This window comes from Copidosoma floridanum, unplaced genomic scaffold (genome assembly GCF_036245765.1).
Source record: "Copidosoma floridanum isolate Cflo_tuat_1 unplaced genomic scaffold, Cflo_Japanese_pri ptg000030l, whole genome shotgun sequence".
Lineage (NCBI taxonomy): Eukaryota > Metazoa > Arthropoda > Insecta > Hymenoptera > Encyrtidae > Copidosoma > Copidosoma floridanum.
This window is the reverse complement of record NW_028321907.1, coordinates 4,746,362-4,766,474: the sequence shown is the minus strand read 5'-3', so window position 1 is coordinate 4,766,474 and position 20,113 is coordinate 4,746,362. Positions and strand designations below refer to the sequence as shown.

The 20,113-nt window shown below is 42.5% G+C and overlaps 1 protein-coding gene across 1 annotated transcript in view; it reads left to right on the top strand.

Annotated features, from left to right (window-relative positions):
• The first annotated feature begins 4,378 nt into the window (after positions 1–4,378).
• The window catches only part of timeout (circadian regulator timeout), a 116,092-nt gene continuing 100,357 nt past the window's right edge, over positions 4,379–20,113 (top strand). Inside the window, exons 1-14 of the mRNA XM_089596351.1 lie at positions 4,379–4,531; positions 4,788–4,905; positions 4,981–5,134; positions 5,201–5,381; positions 5,446–5,577; positions 5,650–5,745; positions 5,825–5,988; positions 7,146–7,263; positions 8,326–8,588; positions 9,104–9,236; positions 9,327–9,481; positions 10,183–10,301; positions 10,551–10,719; positions 11,902–11,982. Of these exons, the coding sequence (XP_089452477.1) occupies positions 4,803–4,905; positions 4,981–5,134; positions 5,201–5,381; positions 5,446–5,577; positions 5,650–5,745; positions 5,825–5,988; positions 7,146–7,263; positions 8,326–8,588; positions 9,104–9,236; positions 9,327–9,481; positions 10,183–10,301; positions 10,551–10,719; positions 11,902–11,982 (1,868 nt within the window). The 5' untranslated portion in view covers positions 4,379–4,531; positions 4,788–4,802. The remainder of the gene's footprint in view (positions 4,532–4,787; positions 4,906–4,980; positions 5,135–5,200; positions 5,382–5,445; positions 5,578–5,649; positions 5,746–5,824; positions 5,989–7,145; positions 7,264–8,325; positions 8,589–9,103; positions 9,237–9,326; positions 9,482–10,182; positions 10,302–10,550; positions 10,720–11,901; positions 11,983–20,113) is intronic.

Genomic DNA, 20,113 nt, shown 5'->3' with positions numbered 1-20,113 from the left:
TTCGCTAGTTGCGTGTACCTTTTTGTATGCGTATATCTCGCTGTCTGTAGTGCACACATATGTATACTTTTGTAAGAATAAATCTAGAAGAGCTAATTTCGTGCAGCTGTGGAATAAAAGGTATACATATAGACGTACCGGAAGAAAAATATGTACCAAAAGGGTGTATGTGTATACGGACGAGAGAGGGGAGTGGGTGGGGGATTAAATCAAACATACGGACAGTAGAGAGCGGAGGTGCTCGAACGAGAACTTGGATTAAATTAAACAGGGGCGAGAGGAGGAAAAATACGTCCAAAATTGTCCAAGCTGACGCGCCCAGCGATATTATACGTCAAAATTATTTCCACTCCGCTGTAAAGGGTTGTCCGTCCCCTCCTCGCCCTACTGTTATCCTTGTTTTTTTTTTTTTTTTTTTTTTTTTTTTACCATCTCCACTTTCCCCTTGTTTCGAGAGCTTCCTTTTTTTTCAAGTCTCGGATTTCCCCGTTTGTGTACATAAAATAAATGTCGGTCGCCCCCACCGACTCGCAGATTTTAATTCAGATATTTGGCGCTCGAGTGTTGTTTTTGGTTGATTAATCTGATTCGTGGGAGATTTCGTATCCGGCATTGAGACAAAAATGAGGATTTTTTAATTACTATCGTCGTACAGCGAGTCAGACGGGAGGAAATGGCGTTGACGGGCCAATTAATGTCCAGGATCTTTTTTGCCTTCTCCGCTTGATTCCCTCGTTTCTGGAGGCCACGCGGGAATACAACATCTCGTCGTTGTCGTGATGCCTTGGAGGTAAGACCGCAATTGAGCGCAGCTCGAGGGTAAGATACGTCCCTGGGCGTGTCTCTCTATCTTATTCGCCAAGTTTTTCCAGATGTCATTTTTTTTTTCTTTTTTTTAGGCAAATGGAAAATAAAAGTGCAAAAATTTCCTTAAAATTTGTTTTTTTTTTATTTCAGCTCGCCAAGAACTTTTGGCCTTTCGCTACGAGTCGATGAGGCGAGGCGAGGGTACCACAGCACCAAAGAATGCTTTTTCCCTTTGAATTCTCTCAAATGCAAGAATGCACATCCTCATATGTATATATCCATGTACTTTGTTGGCGAAAGCACGATGTTGTGTAATATAATGCGATGTGGAGAAAGTGCGAGTTTTTCGTCCATGCATATAAGTGTAAAGTTGGATGGCGAACAGTACACCCCCTCGTATATATGTACATTGTAAGGTACACATTATATGATGTTTCGGAGTTGGAGAGAGAAATAATGCTGCTGTGCAAGCCCGAGGAAATATATATTTTTACTTCCTCGTGTGTTGTATACGGAACGCGGACATGCTACGGCATAGGGTTGAGTTTTCCAAAGCAGCGTTGGTGTTTTTTTTCAAGCACCTTTTTCCATTCACGACATTTAGTTTGATGAGTAAACCCCCCCGAGTATTCGTTGCGCGTCGAATAGAAGCCCGAAAACAAATTGAAAAAAAAAAAAAAAAAAAGGTCTCTATCGTCGTTGCGTCATTGTTACAGCAGGAGAGGAGGACGAGATCGATGGCATTGCGTTTTCTGTTTTTGCTTTTAGCTAAAGTAACGCTTCCGCTCTCTCTGTTTATTCTGCACCGGGGGACGGGTGTATAAATATACATGCAGGTACGGGTACGGTCTTTGTTGTAGAAACAAGCATTGCCCACGTGTGTAATGTAGGCCATCGGTGCGGGGGAGGAAGAAAAAAGGTTGGCAAACAATTTTGCCATCGTCAGGATTGTGCGCTTTTTTTGCCGATGGCCGATGAGTTTACGCACCCACGTGTTGTCCATTTTTTTTTTTTTTTCCAAAAGAACCCCCCCCCCCTGAGGATTTAAACTATATAGGTGCATGTAAATAATTTCGTCTCTATACATGGGTCCGTAGTCTGAATTTTCCAACAACGCTCCTCGGGAATTTTCTTTAAAACGCTATCGATAGGGGGACACCCTTTTCTTCCTTTCCCTCGCGCAAACCCGCGGTTTTCGTTCGCACTTGCGTGCCACTGTTTGTGTATACCCCCCCCCCGAGAGGATCGAAAGTTTTTGTTGCAGAGTGGAGTCGCACGGTACTACCACTGTACTCTTCTATACTTGCGGTACTTGCGGCTATCGCTAAAAGTTGGGGCGTGCGTGGGCATCCCGAGAGGGAGGAAAGGTTTGTTTGAGCGCGACGAGAGACGCGACAACTATTGTTTGGCCGACGACTTTAATTACGAAGGTATTCGCGCGAAATGGCACAATATAGGTACTTTTAACCGGAGAAAGTTGAATCAGGGTTTTTGCCGCGCATAAGCCCAAACGATATATACATCGTATGGGGTGTATTTTTAAATTTTTCGTTGTTTACGAGCACAGGGATATCGGGATAGGCCACGCGAAGCACCTTTTAGGCGTAAGAGCCAATTTACGGCGAATGGCTTTATTATATCGTGGGGTCGTTCGAAGGACGCGCTTCTTCTTCTTTTTTGGCTGGTAAGTTTCTTTCTTTTTGTTTTTTATAGCCATTTGGCATAAATTGCTTACAAGATAAAACTCGATTTTATCGATCAACGATTTGATCCTGACGAGCCGATGTATACAGGGATGTTTCTTTTTTTTATCGCCAAAAGAGGGAGGCCAACTTTCTCGAAAGACAGTCTTTTCAATAATATACCGAGTTGAGTACAAAAGAAATTTTTTTTTTTTTTTTTTTTTTTTTTTTTGCAACACAAATAAGGAGCAAACTACATTGCTTGTTAAACGATGTACGTACATATACCTATCGCCGTGTAAGTCTCAAAACCACTTCGATACAAGTTTGTACAAAGTTGTAACAAAGTTTACATCGAGTAACATACACATATACACATGCATCAAACCAAAATCGAGGAGTACCCTACAGGGGAGGATGTGTATATGGCAGGGAGAAGGAAATAATTGATTCATAAACTAATGGAGTTTGATTGTTGGATATTTGTTTGCCGTTACACGGGGTATTTGTAAAATGACAAGCCATCTACGTCACGGTGAGAGTAAATACAAAATTTTGGGTCAATTTACGGTATGAGTATACGTTATGTATCTGCCGGTGATGTATTATCGGCGCGCAAGGAAAACTAATTTCATGCAAATGAAAGGCAGAGAGCATAAGCCGCTACATGGGAGTCCCGAGGATGCGAGGGAGGTATGTATATTATGATAACGTCAAGCACCCATACTTGCTATTACTGCCCCCCTTTCAATCTTTGTACAGCTTATGTACGAACGAGCAACTCGATGATAATAATTTTTCATCCCTCAACAACTGTGGACAACACACATACGCGATTACATCACTTTAAAAGCTCGCAAGTATGTATACATATACATGTATATGTATAAAATGAAAAAAAAAAAAAAAAAAAGGATGGCTCCTTTTGTGATAGAACATAGCGTCACCATCGCATGCCCGAGAGATAAGTAAGTACACGGGGTAGGTATATGTATTATACACTTGTACAGTGAGACAGACGTAGACCTTATCTCCCCAGGGGAGCTTGGAGAGGAGTCAAGGGGGGGGGCGGCGACGTAAGTATATACGCTCGAAAGCTGTGGCCCCGATAAGACCAGCAACAACCACCACCACCCCCCCCAAGTCTTCGTTCTCTTTGCTTCCCTGCACATACGTGTACTCGACCCGAATTCCGGATGTCAGCTATATGACAAAGCCGCTAATTAATTAGCTCCCCCTTCCCCCGCCCGACGCAAGCCACTTACCATGTACCCTATATGTATATTCTCTCTCGTCTACGGATGTCGCTGTTATTGTTATTGCTATTGTTGCGAAGCGGAACTCCATTTGCATGTTTATGCACTTACTTGTGAGGATGAAAGTGCACTATACTTTTACATCCATACCGTTGATGCTTGCTTGGAGGGAGATCTTTTTTTTTCTTAGTTGATTGAAAAGCTCATTATTTGGCTCGAACGATTTTTATACGTCTTTTCTCCATTTCTGCCAAGGTTTATGTACATGTACATCGTGAGATGTGGTTTTGCCTTCTCTTTTTTTGCACGATTTTACTTAAACCATTGTTGTACGGTAGTGTTGATAATCTTAGAATACAACTCAAGTTTTTTGTTCTTACATTGTTTTCACTGTCACTCGCGTACTCGAAAGAGCAAAAGTAAAAAAGTACACTAATAAATTTAGCCATTCGTTGGTTATTTGTAATCCTCGAGTCCATTGAAAATCCATAATGGATGAAAAAATAAAAAGTCTAATTTTCAAATTGTACGATACTTTTTCAAATTGAAGAGTTCCCGCTTAGAAAGCCTGAGCGACCAATCAACTGATTTCCCGCGCATTTCGTTTTCGGTGTCGAGTTTTCCTGTGGCAAAGTGTAATCAATCAGTAACGGTATTACACGTTATTAATAGTGTTTTATAAGTTAAAATTGTGTTGAAAACGTTAAGAAATGTGTTTTTAAAGCAAACATATTGTTTTCGTTAGTTTTATTAGCGAAATTGAAGTTGTCATTGCCGTGGACAAAGGTTGGTGAGGAAAAAGTCAGAACCTAACCTATAACTCAATGACACTTGTGGGATTCTCTTTGTTGTGTTTTCGTTCTAATCAGCTTCAGTTTTTTTTATACTTTTCGTATTGTTTAATATATTGATTAAATAGTGTTACCTTTCACAAATTACATGTATCGACTGGTCTGGTTAATTTTTAAATTTAATAAAAATCGCGTAATACAGATTTTATATTATCAACTTGATAAATAATCGTTGTGTTTAATGTTTACAGCATTAAACAGTCATAATGTCTGTGGCAACAAGTTATATATTGGCTGAAATCACAGCTACTTGTGATTCCCTTTGTTACAATGATGGGCAAAATGTCTTAATAGACAAAAATACTATTGGTAATATAAATTTATTGGACTCTTCACTGTTTTTTCAAGTTAAATTTTTAACATATGAATTATTTATGCAAACAGAGGCAATCAAGGACTTGATCAGATATCTGAGAAGAGATGATGAAAATAATACTATTCGTTGTCATCTGGGACAAACCAAAATATTACAAAAAGATTTGATAAAGATATTTGTAAAGCATTCTGATAAAACAGAACTATGGAATGTTCTTTTAAGGTAATTCTCAGCATGAAGTACTTGATCTAACTTTTTAATTACATTTTAACTTACTCTCATTTTCAGATTAATGATTAATTTGACAAGTCCAGCTTTGATGTTTTATAAGGATGAACTTCCTACTGATAAAATTACGAGAAGTATTTATCTGCAACAACTTTCACACTTGCAAGAGTACAAAAGTGCAATGACTGATGATGCCATTTGGTTGGTTGTACAAAACAAATTGGAAAACATTCTGAAAATTGTAAGTATAACTTATTTAAGCGTTCAACATTAAAATATAAATTAACATGAAGTGTTGATTTTAGGATAGTGCTGAAAGAGGAGAAGAAAATGAAATGATACTAGAGAGAATTCTCACATTGATAAGAAATGTTTTACAAGTACCAGCAAGTGATACCGAAAACAGAACTGATAATGATACAAACGTTCATGATGAGGTAATTAAGGATAACTAATAAAATATGTCCTACACATTTGTCAGAAACATTCATTTACTTTCTTTATTTTAGCTACTATTTGCCCTCAATACATCTGGTATTTCTGACCTGCTTGTTTACATCGCGAGCTCTAGTGCAGAGCAGCAATACCATATGCAGATCTTAGAGGTAAGAATCTACTTCTCACGAATTAAAAGCTTATCAATAGAAATATCAAGATTTAAAGTTTATTGACATTTCAATTTAGATAATAGTATGTATGCTGCAAGGTCAAAATCCTGAAAAGTTAGCCAAGGCTGAAATGAACCGCAGTGACGCTGAGAAGCAAGCTGACGAGATTAGGCTCATGAATATGAGACGAAAGGAAATAACTCAGAAAACTGAAAAAATGAAGAAGTATGCCGGTTCTAGGTAAGATGTATCACTTGTTAACTACTGTTCAAATTTTTTTTTTTTTTTTTTTTTTAATTTTTTTTCATCACAGTAGAAAAGAACGACTCAGAGTAAAAAAAACTTTTTCACAGTCGCAAATAGGATTTATAGGCTAGTGTAAACAACGTAATGAAAAAACGCTCTGGGAGCAACTGGGCATTAAAAGCTTCCAGACTACCGTACGACATAAAAAAAAAAAAAAAAACGAAAAAGCTGTGCGTGACGCTCACGTTTTATGCGTCTAAAAAGCTCTTTACCAGGGGCAAATTAAAGCTCCGGACAATTTGCAATTCGACGCACTGTCTTGCCCGGACGCGCGCGTAACGAACTACGGGTCCCTGCGGGTAGGAGTAATTTTCGCTCTTGTTTCGCAAGCGTGTTACTACCGTGTAAACAATAAAAAAAAAAAAAAAATGAGGTTCACGCGTCAAAGCGCGAAAACAAATGGAGACAAAAAGAGGCTCACGGTTGTTGCGAAAACAGAAGTGCAATTAATATGACCTGGATTTTTCAGTGGCAAGTGTAGGGCGGCATGTAACAAAAAAGCTCACGACTCAATGGTTATGCTTTCATGCACTCGTCGGGGAAGTCGGTCGCTCGCATGAGCTTTTTTTCGTTCCAAGCTTCTTTCTTTTCGAGAGCGAAGCACTTTTTACGCGCTTGCGAGCGCTACGCTTAAAACCGCGAGCGGATTCCGCTGTGCCGCTGCTCCTGCCGGTATAGTGGTTAAGCATCAGCCAATCGGAGGGATTTTTTTTTCAGCTCTGAGGCTTTTGTTCCTGGCTTGTTGAATGGCGTGGCCTGAATTGATGGAAGTGGGACGAGAGCTGGATTTTAAAAGATTTTCTTCAACTTTCTGCAAAAACGCTCGCGCGAGGGCTGAAGTGGTCTATTGTCGTTACGAGCATTTGCCATTTAAATAAACATTTCCCCCCTTCCCCTTTTTTTTTACTGATGTCGGCTGCAGAGCACTTTCAGTTTTAAGTTTAAATTGAAAGAAAATTTACGTGCTTTTCAATGAAACCGTATTTTCATGTTCAATTTGAATTTTCTACCTTTTCATGCGGTTGAGAGCAAAATTGCTTTACAGTCGGTTGGATGCGAATAAAGCCTACGTAATTTTAATTTTGGTACAGGCATTCTAGATTTGGAGGTACGTACGTCGTACAAAACATGAAGGCCATCGGTGATAACGAAATGATCTGTCACAAGCCGTATCAAAAAATCGAGGATTTGAATTTCAGCGTTACAAAGGTAAGAAATTTTTTTTTTTATAACAACTCATCCGAATTTTCCAGTTTATTATTGATTAAAGTGAATAATATTGGAGCAGCTGAACAAACGCCAACCAGCGATCCGTAATTAAAATGTAAAAATATTAGTAATTCCAATGTTCCCGATGATTTGGAGCAATATTGAAATTTTCACTGGCTTACCTTTTTAATTTGCATAATAAAATATGAAAATTTTACCTTTTATGAAAAGCCCGCCCTGGTTTCATTTTCCCGGGAAAATATTTATTTTAAAAATCAATGTTCAGCAGTAAATTGATTATCCTTTTTTCAATTTATTAAGTACCAATACAGAATTCAATGAAACCATCCAAAGTATCGACTGCACGTTTGCTTTTACAATAAAATTTTTACAATCTCAGCACTCTAGTTTCCGACCAAGAAAAAAACATTCCCGTTGAACTCGAGTTTAATCAGATCGCCAATGCTTTTTTTCAAAATTACAATTAGAGCACGCAGAGCTTATTTTCGGGCCTCCGATCGCGAGCGGCGGCTGCTCAAAAGCTCATCATCGCCGACTGCTGTTGCAAAAGTTCAATTAGCAGCCGGTGTTAATCAGACAGCCAGAGAGGGAGAGGTAGTGCCATCTCGGCGTAATTAGCGTTCGCTCGATATAATCGGCTCCCCGCAAGCTCTCCCCCATTTTCCGTAATAATACCGAACTGGGTCGGAGATATCACTACGGAAGTAGTACCTTTTTTTTGCAAGTTTTTCGTTTGCTCCCACAGAGTTTTGTTTTAGCCCCCGCGATTGCTTTTTTTTTTTTCTATTTCATCCTTCTCACGGACCGAAGGATTCTTGAACTCGGCGTTTCATTAGGGGGGCCTCGTAAATTTCGGGCTACGCGTGAGGCTGTCGAGATTGAAATCAAGTTGGACCCTCCAGTACTTACTTCGACGCTTCTCGAGCAAGTTTTCGCGGCTCGTTTGCGGAGCTCCGAATTTTCTTTTTTTTTTTTTTTTCGTCGCACAGGGAAAGTTCAATAAGCGTTTTTACTCAACTTTGGTTTCCACTTCCATTGCAGCAAAAATTAAAGAAGCGGCGTCTGAAGAACGTCACGGTGGTCGAGTCGGCGACCGAGCGCACCTCCGCGCTGAGCGTGCGCCTCTTCCTCAAGGAATTTTGCATGGAATTCTTGAGCGGCGCTTACAACGCGGTCATGAGATACGCGCGTTCCTGCATCAACGCGAACACCACCAGCAACGATGATACCAGCCATTACCTCTGGGCGTTGCGCTTCTTCATGAGATTCAATCGCAATTACAAGTTCCAAGTGAAATACGTCAGGTATAAACACTTTCCCTGAATCCCCATTTTCGTTTTTACTTTTATATTCCTTCTTTGAACTGGTGGTCCTGTGTGTAACTTGTGGAACGAGGGAACAGGAACGAAAAAATAAAGGCTTTTATATTGGTCGCTCGCCGATGCTGGTCGAGAGAGAGAGGCCCTTCTTTTCTCTCTTTCTCTGTCTCCTACGCTCGGTGTGCAGCTCTTTTATAGCCACTCGGCTAAATAAATAGCTTTCTTTTGCCCGTCCGCTTGCTTGGCTTTTAATTTTTTTTTTTTTTTTTTCAACAGTTCCTGCTCTTTCGCTCTACTTTTCTGTGATGCGATGTGTATTGGTATGGCTATTTCGGCTGCTTTTTTTCTAACTCTTGCACTTTAGGTAATTTCGATTGCCTTTGTTGAATCATCGATTATAAAGCTAGTTCTTTTTTCCCCTTTCCTCTTTTTTTTTTTACATTTTGCCAACTTTTACATCGAGATCATTGAATAATATAATTATAAAAATTATCCTGCAGTGAAACTATAGCGACGGAAGTATTCTATCTCGTGCAGAGGCAAATAGACTTTAATTACGAAATGATAACCACCGACAAGAAGAAAATATCCTACTGGTCGACGAGGCTGCATCTGGCCGTCAGCGCGTATCAGGTCAGCGACAATATTTTGTTTTTCATTGTACTGGAAATTTTCTGTCGTGCCCTTCTCAAGATTTTAAGCAATTATTTTTCGTGATGCCAGGAATTGCTGTACACCCTCATCGAGATGGACAAATCTCTGGATAAAGGAGTGAAGAACTCGAGCCGCGTGATAATGGGCAACATCTTCTACGTGCCAGAATACCGAGACACGATACTCTCCCAGCTGCTCAACTATAACGAGCTGACAATGTCAAGGTGATTGCCACGATTCCCTAGCCTATTGCCCGATCCTTGGAATATTCGCGTGATTAAGCGGCTTTCTTGCCTCTTTAAGTACTACAATACGCGCGATTCCAACAGGAGAGCTTCCCTATTTCTTTGCGAAAGGGAAGGGAGAGAAAAGCTTGTAGTAACTGTGTACCGGTGTACAGTAGCCTCGAACGACTGTTTGCCCAAAGTTTTATCTACCGCAAACACATTGGAGAAGAAACTTCGAGGCTCAATCGCTCGACTCCCCCCTCCCCTACTCCTTGTTTTTTCCTTCTCTCTGCTTCCCATGTACAACAACACGAGCGCCGCAATTTTTTTCCCCCGTTACTAGCGCTATGTACCGTCCGACGGAATAAACAACTCCTATGTCAAGCATCCGGTCCGCGCTGGAAAACACGATGCGAAGTTCGGCTCTTGACTTTTCCGCCCATACATACCCATTTTCCGTCTTTTTTTTTTTTTATCATTCCTCGTAGTCATAGAGTCTCCATTCAATGGGGCCGAAAGGGCTCGGAAGAGACTCGTGTACGCCAGAGCATCTCTAATAAATAAAGAGATTTATCTGTGAATGGATTTGCCAGAACTTGCGTAGCTGATACCTTTTATTGCTTCATTTTTCTCGCGCAGTTTTTTTTTGTTATTCGGCATCCATCCCAGAACGAGTTTATGGATTTTTTTTTTTACAGAGACTACTTGGTGGATCTGGTCACGACGGCGCACATTTTTCTGACGATGCTGAAACATTTCTGCGAGAAGGAGCGTCATGTCGTCGTGCGCAAGCCGAAGCGCAAGAAACAAAAAAAAAGTTAGCACTTTTATCTCATTATTGACAACTTTGTTACTCGACTGTTTTTTTTTTTTTTTTTTTTTTTTTAATTGGAATTACGTGACATTCTCTCGAGACTTGGCATAAAAACTGTTAATCGCAGTCGCTGCCCCGTGAACCGAAAAAAGAGCAAAGTATATAGAACACTGGGAAAAAAAAAAAAAAAAACAACAACATAGAGAACGAACGAAACGAATAAAATGAGAAATTTCTCGTTTTCACCCACAGAGACAAAGCCAGCGAGTGCAGCGGCAGCAGCTGGAACTGGACCAGCACAAAGCTTGGAGGATCGATGGGATGGGGTGGGACCGGACGTGTCGGCTGTGCTGCAGCACAACGAGATACCGGAAGTGACGCCTTTCGACGCGACGATCGACACCCCCATTGACGAGCAGAAGTGAGTTGGCCAGTGCCGTCTTTTTCAATTTTCACCGGTACAGCACACACAGACGGTGCGGTGCATTGTACCATTGCACCCACCTCTATCTCTCACTTTTCGAGCTTCCGTAATATATCGATTTCGTGTCAGCTGTTGTGCTTTAAATTCGCCGTGGCGTGAACTGCAGAAAATAAAATGACCGCGCTGTTGGCTTTTACCTCGATGAGATTCTATCGGTCGATCGGTTTCGTGTTTTGTCGTGCAGTTTTAACGGACGATTTGCTGCTGCCCAGATCCGCAGGGATTTCACAACTAGATTTATAAATCTCTGGTCGGATCGAATTATCCAAAGTTTGAATGGCCGCGTGTATAAAATGACGTAACGAGGCTCCGACCCAAGTAAACACTCCCCTAAAACTTTCATTCGAAACGGCCTGCGCGTATACCTCGCAGTTCTATATCTGCCGCTTGGAAAAAAATTTCGAGGAGCTTTCGTCGAGGGCACTCGATCCGTTCGACCGCTCGGGGGATTATTCCCTGCAGAAATTTCGAGCGCGCACGTGTGCCGGGACTGTTTATACTCTCGATGATTGCTCGTGTCCCTCTGACTTTTTCCAAGGGGCTCTTAAACTCTCTGTCTGTGTGTACAGGTGTAACAAGCCAAGTTTTCGTGGCCACGTGCTAATGGCATTGTATCGATCGATTTATCCATAAGGGATATTGGGTATTGGCGAGAAAAGGAGAAAAAGAGAGCATTTTTTCCGAGAGAATTATGGAACTGCTCGTAATTTTCCCTGCTGGGGGGGGGGGCTTTTTTCTCCATTTTTCGTTGATTCGTAATTGGGAGAGCTGCGAATCGTATACCACACGGTTTATCGATATTTATTCGAAACAAAGAGTCGTGCACCCCTGTTTTTTTCCAACCAAGAGCCGTTAGCGTGAAGCTACAGTAATTGGGAAATAGTAAAATACGAATTCGCAAAGAATTTCAAGTGCTTGTTGTTATTTCAAGTTGATTGATGAAAAAACTTACAACATTTTAATCACGAATCGTTAAAAATTAATGACTTAATACACATACCTACGTAATTGGATGAACGTATTTCTTTCTCATACATATTTCATGCATTAATCAGACAAGAAGAAAATTCCTCATTATTATTCAATGTGTATGTATCTTTTATCTGTTTCTGCACAAAGGGGCGACGCCATGAAAAGGATCCAGAAGCTTCTGCGCTGCAAGGAGTACGAGCAGGCAATCGGAATTCTACGCTCAGCAAGGTAATGATGCCGCTTTTACTTTCACGACTCGGTTAGCTCTTCTCTTCCTTTTTTCCCCCTTTTCTTCTTCTGCTTCCTCTTTTCTTCTTCCCAAATTAGTTGACTTTAAAGGAATCCAAATGTGTACCGCTGTAATAGTCCGGCTTAATTTTGCAAAACATCAAAGACACTCTTGTACACGCAATTATTTCGAATGTTTTACTTTGACTTTGATACTAATTTACAATTGTACCAAGACACGTTCAGCCAGATTCTTTACATAGTAAACCATAGCTACTCGAATTGGAGCAAAGCAATTGATCTTCTCGAAAGTTATTCAACTGATGTAAAAGAGATATCTGTTCTCCAAGTAGAACAGGGCAAGTTAGGTCAGACGTATATTATCTTACTACCCCTTCTACTACTACTACTACTACTGTACTATCTACTGGGTACTCTGGCTTTGGGCGCATTATTCAACTCTCAAAAGACTCCTCCCCTTCTGCCTGTCCTTTTCCTTCTTTTCGCGACTTAACGATAAAATTAAACGAATTTTTGGGTTCTTAACGATGACGTAGGGCGCACTTTGAACTTCAGGACGACGATAACACTTATACCTTTCCCTCTCGTTGCGCCTAAAAAGGCTCGCTTGTTAATGAATGGCTGCGTCGTCACTTGGGCACATTATACGCCCGCAGTAACGAGCGATAACGGCACCCCACCTTCGGTTGGATCGACATTAGTTTTATACAACTTTTTGGTGCCCATTAAAGGTCACAAGGAAAGAATATCACCGCGACCGTGGAAGGATCTCGATGTAGTGGTCCAAGCACGAGGCGAAACCGCTGCATGTGCAAATAAAAAAAAAAAAGAAAAGAAAAGAGATTAAAAGTCCAAAGGGAAACTCAGCGCCGCAAATCTGGACGTTTGCAGAGCGTCACCACCGCAGCTGGAAAAGTAATTAGGACGAATTCGCGGCTCCCCCAACTTGGCTCCTCGGTGAGCCCGTATCCTGGACATGGGTATAGCCGAGGAAAAGTGTCGTACAAGTGCTTCTCCTTCTGTCTGTGAAATTAAAACTTCCGTGAACTGCGCGTTCGGACTCTCACGAATCTCTCTGTAAAAACCAATAATCTCCCTTTCCCTGAAAAATTAAAATCATCCGCCTTCTGTTGCGGATGGTTCCCAGGGGTGTGATTACTCTGAAAAAAAAAAAAACAAAACCCGTACTTAGGTACCCAACAGCAAACGTCGAAAAATTCTCTCGCGTAAATCAGCCTCTCCTCCCCACCCCCAACATTTACGTACAGCCTGAGCAATTAAGTGCACGTTTACGGAGAAAAACAAGCTACTCTCACCGCGCGCGCGGTGTACATTGGTCCTTAATTTTTTTTCCCCTCCCTCTCCGCGCAGCCTTTGCTTAATTACGCGCTATTACCGCTTTCAAGCCGCTCACTTTCGCCAAATTGATTCGGCGCCCTTGGGCCGTGGTACATTATATGTTCCGCGTGTACACGCGCGCGACTGTGAAACAGACTACGAGGGGGTGGTAAAGGTATACGCAGTGAACACGGGGAGCCATTCAAAGCAACTCGAAGGGAACGAGAGAAACGCCTTCGCTTCGACGCGCATTTTTTCCCCGTGTGCACCCAACGTGGGCCACTCCGAGGTTAATTAAACCGCTCGCTGGAGTCGGGATTTTTATTCGTTTCTTTCTTCCCGCGTGCGATCGAGCGACTTGATTTTCGTGCGACTCCTTGTGTACGCACCGAAGCGTACCCTTGCACCAACAAGACCTCTAATTATTTATCGAGGGGGTATACAGGGAGCTCCGTAACAAAGCTCCCACCGGCTGGCCAGTCCTTTCGGGAAAAGAGGAGGGAGGACCGATCGCCGGAGTCGGTATTTTTCGCCGCGCTCACGATCGACCCTCCCCTCGCGCGCGCACACGGAAAACAATGCGGACTATACATATCTCTCTATATGTGTGTATAAATATACCCGGGACGTGAAATTCCTCGTCGTCGTGCACGGCAGCTCGAACGTGGGGTGCAGCAGGCTCTCCTTCTCCCTTTTCCCCCCTCGATGCCTTTTGTCTCTGCTGAAAACAATAGGGGAGTCCCTCGCACGCGCGTCGGTGTGCGGAAAAGAGAGGCAACGAGGAAAAGCTGCTCCGGCGAAAAGCAACTAAGCTCCCCCCCCCGCGTTCCCTTCGGCCGCTTTCCTTTCTTTTCTCGAATAACGGGGTTAAAGATACCCCCGGCAATGGGTTCCGTGTGTGTATAGGCGCTTAAAAGTGAGCTGCCGGTGCACAATGACTCTTGCGGCCTATGCAGCCCGTGTGGTATATGTATGCATCATAGGCACACAGAGGCGCGTTTTTGTTTCGTTCGCTCTTCGTTAGTTCTGGATTTAAAGCGCAGAATCACGCATGAGTTCGTGTGTACGTGGCTGTTTTTTTTTCCCCCTCCCTCGAAGGGAGAATTTTGTCGGACGAGTGCGTTGAAGTGGACATTTTTTTTTTTTTTCGGGTGTAATTTCCGCTACGCGAGTGTATATACATATCGAACTTTGGGCTTTCGAGATGATTAAACGCGAGGGAGAAGGGAGCTTTTGTTTCGATTTGCTTTTCGACCTTTCGTTCCGAAGCTCGGGATCTGCTTTTCGAGTCTTTGATCGAGTTTTCCGTGGTATTTTTCAATTTTCCCTTCTGCCCGATGGCAAACAGGATCGAAAATACCTATACATGGTCCACCCGTTGGAGTAACGAAAAAACGGATTCGCTTCGTTACACGTTGGCCGAATAAACATTGAATGAGTTGATTTAAAAATTTGGCTTCCTTGTGAAATTGAACATAGGACCTTTTGTCCTGCGTAACAGGTGTATATCATACACGCGTTTTGATCCTACCGGGGTGCGGGTTTTCCAATTTTATCGGGCCCGAAGTTACGTACATAGCATATTCCCGCGAGAGTGGTGTGGATGGCGAGTATGAGGATTCATTTGCGGTGCGTATTAAAACTTGGGCCACACGGGCACTCGTACACGAGAGGCTCGAGAGTTTGTAAAACTTGTAAGTTTTTAATGAAGTTATGCGTGCACGCCAAAACGCGCTTGTTGCGAAACTACAAAGCTGAATACGAGGTAATGCGAAAATAGGACCACTCTCGAATGCGCCTTTGGGAGCAAAAGCCATTTTCCATGTACCCGTACTCGCCTTCTCTGTGAGCTAATAGTTCGATAATGAAACACACCCGTCATCGAAGGGGCTTCTTACTTTATTTTCAACGACAAATCGGTCAATCTGGAGGGCGTTGCTTGTTAGAGAGTTACTGTTGTATGAAACGTTTAATTTGTAATGAAACAATAGGTAAAAAAAGCCACAATCAATTATTTGCCACCCCAAAAATTTTATTTCAATGACAAGGAAGGTCCTTATGCTGTAATTGATTGGTATTGGTTTTTTGTTTTGAAGATGGGCCTACAATTTATAAAATTATATGCAAACAAAATAATATATTGGAAAAGTCACGGCAGTTTTGCTCTATAGCGCTCTTTGGGTAAATACAAATGATCGTAGTGACCGGTTAAAACCACCAACTCGAATGAAACAGCTTTTCACCCGAAAAACAGGTCCAAGAGCCCGATCGTCGTTCGGCCATGCAGCGAACATATTTTATCCAGATAATACCACCGGCATCAGCCATAATCGCCCATAAAATACAATCCCGCATTAACCCCCCTCCCTTTAGCAGAGACAGAGCAAAGCTCGGCTGCAAAGTTTATTCTCAAATTTAAACGCCACAGCGAGCCGATACGCGTCGATTGAAAGGTACACAGAGCCTTTTTTTTTTTTGTTCCGCGTCACCGACAGTACTTTCGTGCCGGTTATAACTCCGACTGCCATGCTCTAATCGACAGGGGGTAAACATATATTGTTCAACCCCTGCGCGCCGCCGTCGTTCCCTTTCTCCTACCTTGTGCATTTTATTTTTCGATAGCATAGAAATTATATTTTTAAATTCCCCCCAAAAAAATACCAGTTGATAAACCGAAGGAAAGAAAAGATGGTGTTTCGGACGCCTGAAATCGCGAAAAAGCAGCGAGCGGCCGCGATAATCGCGGTCCGACCTTGGACGCGTCCGAGCGAAAGGGAAAAAAGTCCCGCCAGATAAAAGTCCGCGCGCAGCGAAAGAGAAAACGAAAAAAAAAAAAAAAAAAAGTATTCCAGACGCGAGGGAAAGCGAAAGGGGGTGCATGTGTATGTATATATACACACAAAGCGTGCTCGTAGCAGAGATTCCGGGGGGTGGGGGGCGGAAGCGTCTGCGGATTCCGGCGTGGAAAGACATCGGATCCCGTGGATTTTAATGAACAGCCACGAGTCCCTGGCCCCGGTTAGTAGTTAGTAACCCCTTTCTCGCGCTCTCGTGTACATATATATACGTATCCCGCCCTCAGCCGCCGGCGCGCTTTTATCCCTGTTTGCTTTGGCTCTCCCTCGGCGCCCACCTACTCTTCGCTCCGCCGTCCAATTAGCCGGGCCGGAAAAAAAGGCGACGCTGCAGCCGCAGATGTTTACATTGCATTAAATCTGAAAAGCAGCCCGTTACTCCCACCCTGCGACTCCCCTCGCGAGGCTTGACGCTTGTGGGCAAGGTGTGGGAAACTTGTACGCACTGCACGCCGAGCCGAAAGATATATATTATACGTGCAAGCTCGCTAGAGTTTATCCATATACAAAAGGAGTTTCGTCTTGATATTCTATAAAGAGATGTGACAATTGTAGCACGTGTATTTTTTGTTGTTGTATCGAAAAAGCTCCGCGATGAAAGGGAAGCGAGCTTTCAAGAAGCTGGCACCGTTTTATGGCGTTTGTCGAGTCGATGCTTGTGTGTACTTGTGTTATTTATATACATTCAATACGTTGTAATGCACGCGATGAAAGGAAAGATCGCGCTGAATGGTATACTGTTGCCACAGAGTGGAAAATTCTCGAGCTCAAAAGCAAGCAGCTTACGGGTCGCTTTGTCCGACGATAATGAATACCACCGTCGAAATATACATACATGTATACATACGCATTGGATTAATCTCTCGCGCATCGCCAAATAAAAAACATAATATATACACTCGTGTACAAATTGTCGCATACTCTGGTCACGCTGTAGCGCTTTCAAATGTTTTCTAATTAGATATCGCTTTGGTCGAGCGCTATATGCTAATTAGTTTGCTAACAATGTTGAGCGAATTCATCCAGTGAACGTTGCACATTTATGTATTAGCGTGTACTTGTCTATATTCACACATGGCTAGGGCATAAATGCGATTAAATGTTGGCCGTTTGATGTCGAGGTTGCGTAAATTATTCCAACGGCAACAACAACCGCGATACCTGGAGCCACTTAATTAGCAAAACAAAGCCATAGAGTAAGTTGAAAAACGAGGTATCGGTGTCCTTTTTTTTCCAAACGTCTGTGTAAAGTTTTTTAATTTCAATAACCCTCCAACAATATATTTTACATTTGTTTCTGTCTGTAAGTGTATTTCCTCTGGTGCAGCTCGTAAAGCATAATCGTACGCTCGTCGATCGTCAGACAACCAAAGACTTTTTTCAATGGAACAAAAGCAAAGTACCGATCCCCGCGTGAAATCAAAGGAAGGAGTAAAGGAGCAAAGAGCCGTACAAATGACGGAATAAGACGATACCGGGATGAGCCGGCGCGTCTCCGGTAGATGACAAAAATCACGATTGTGTATCGTTCATCGGTCGTTTTAACGAGCCGCGCTATCATATATACGAGGGTCGGATCGACGATGTAATTTGAAAGGTCGACGTACCACCGCTTCCTTTCTCTTGTATGTACATAGAAATACGCGGGATTGGAACAACGAGCGGTGCAAACACGGAATTAGCGGGCTACAAAACGTAAAACTTCATCCCAACCCCGTAGGATCCATAATATACTCACCTGTGTGTTTTTCCATCTCTCGAATCGCATGAAAACCCGAGCCCGTGTTTGAACAAGTCGAACTTGAACTGCCGGCCCGCGTCTTTTCGGGGAGCCGGAGCTTTCTCTTATATAATATAAGATATAGGTACGTACGGGCACTCACCTCTGTTTGCTCAATATAATATATACACGCGCACACCGCGAGGAGATATCAGACGTTAAAACGCGTCGACGAAAAGGCCCTATATTTCATCACTCGCGCGTCTCCATTAATACTTAGTAAGATGGTAATTGGTTTTTCGTCTCTCCAAGATAGATACAAACTGCTAGCAGCAGAAACTCCTCGTGATCATATACCTGTACCCTTGAAAATTGTCATGGTACTCGCTTAGGTGTACACGAATGGTATAGGTCACCGCGGAGTTAACCAAGTCCTTGGAGCCGTCTCGTGAGTAAAGATAAGAGATACAATAGAATGGAAAATGGGAGGGGAGGGGGAGCGACTTTTCATAATGCAAATCCCGCGGGAGGGCGCGAGAAGGCGAGTGGATTAAGAGGCTTGAATTTCGCCGGGGTTGAAAAGATATCAAGTGGGCCCCGTTCCAGCGTGCGCGTATCATCGCCGTCTATTCCATTTACCTCCGCGCGTACATATAATTATATGCGTGGCTGTGTACCTGCTGTTTACTCGGGCAGACAATGGAGAGCCATGGAAATAAAAGCTCGCGGATTTTATTGTAGGAACAATAACGGAGGGGAAACGTCGGCGACGGGGTGTGCTTGTTTATTTAGGGGCCGTGATTTGCTCCATGAATTTCTGAGCGTGCGCCTATTGCCTCCTCCTCCCGCGCGGCTCTTGGCGATGAATCGTTAATGGTCGCTCGCGCTCGTTGATCGTAAAATTCACGGTGTCTTGGGCTATTATGTGCAATCGTGTATACGTACATACCCTACTGAATACTATATATCTTGCTGCGTTTGCAATTACCTGAAAGTATACTTATACCTTGGAGCTTGGGATACCTTTGAAGGCATGTACACGTGTTCTCTATACCGCTGGGCTTAACTTCATTACGATTTTTCGTTTAAAAGCCACTGAGGCAATTTTAAATCAATATTTTGCTTGTTTGATACGCATACGAATTTCGACATTGTGGTGTCTATGGCTATTGTTTTCAAGCACACAACTGCTCCACAGGAGTATCTCAAATATTTGAGAGAAATAACTTTTACGAAGACGTTTTATCAAAGTAAAAAAGAAAAACTTTCCAGCACTTGCATGAAAAAAAAATCTATTTTTTTTTTTTTGTTAATAATTTAGCAAGTTTCTCGATGATCGAGCCGTTTAGTTGAACATTTTTTTTAAAAGGCTTAAAATGGAAAAAAAATAGTAACAACGAGAGTAAGCTGGTACGGTACATGTCCTGAAAAATTAACGCTTACGTATAACCAAGAATAATTAAAGTGCAAAATAATTAATCAGCTGCGAAAAAAAAAATTCGTTTTTGAGTCGTGGCTGAAAAAAATTCTTCACATCCTTACAGTACAAAATTAAAAATACGCATAAAAGAGACACAAGGATACGCCCTACAAAAAAGAGCAAAACTAGGAGATTGAAAAAGCTTTTCTCGTGAACTGATGTATCTTAAAAAATTTTACAAACAAACGAGTAACTGTCGTGTGAGTCAAAAAGCATCCATGCGAGGTATAAAGTACCTATTATATATAAAAGAGAAGAAAATGCACGCGGGCGATATTATTAATAACGCATTCATTCTTGATACCAAAAGGTATTACGGTAAACAATGCAACGCTCCCTTCCTCGAGCACTCCTCCGCAATTCATATACTTCTGTTTCTGCCCTCGTTACCTCCGCCGCTACAGTACTATAGGCAAGTACAAAGGAGGATTTCTGCCCGGCTTCGTTTGTCTAACGAATATTATATAGGTGGGTGGGTAGGCGGGGGCTTATTCTTAGGGAGTGGCGCATTGTAGTGCGGTGTACGCATCCGGCTTTGCTGGCATTTGCAGACCCACCCCCCTCGTGCATCTTCGGCTCGAGAGACTCTCGTCAAGTGTTCCGTATAATACCTACACTTGGGGAGATGGTTCGCTCTGTCTTGTAAGATAGGATGAGGTGGCTCCGTACTTACGCGTAATGAAGTGATACGCGCTTCTCCGTTGATAGATAACTGCT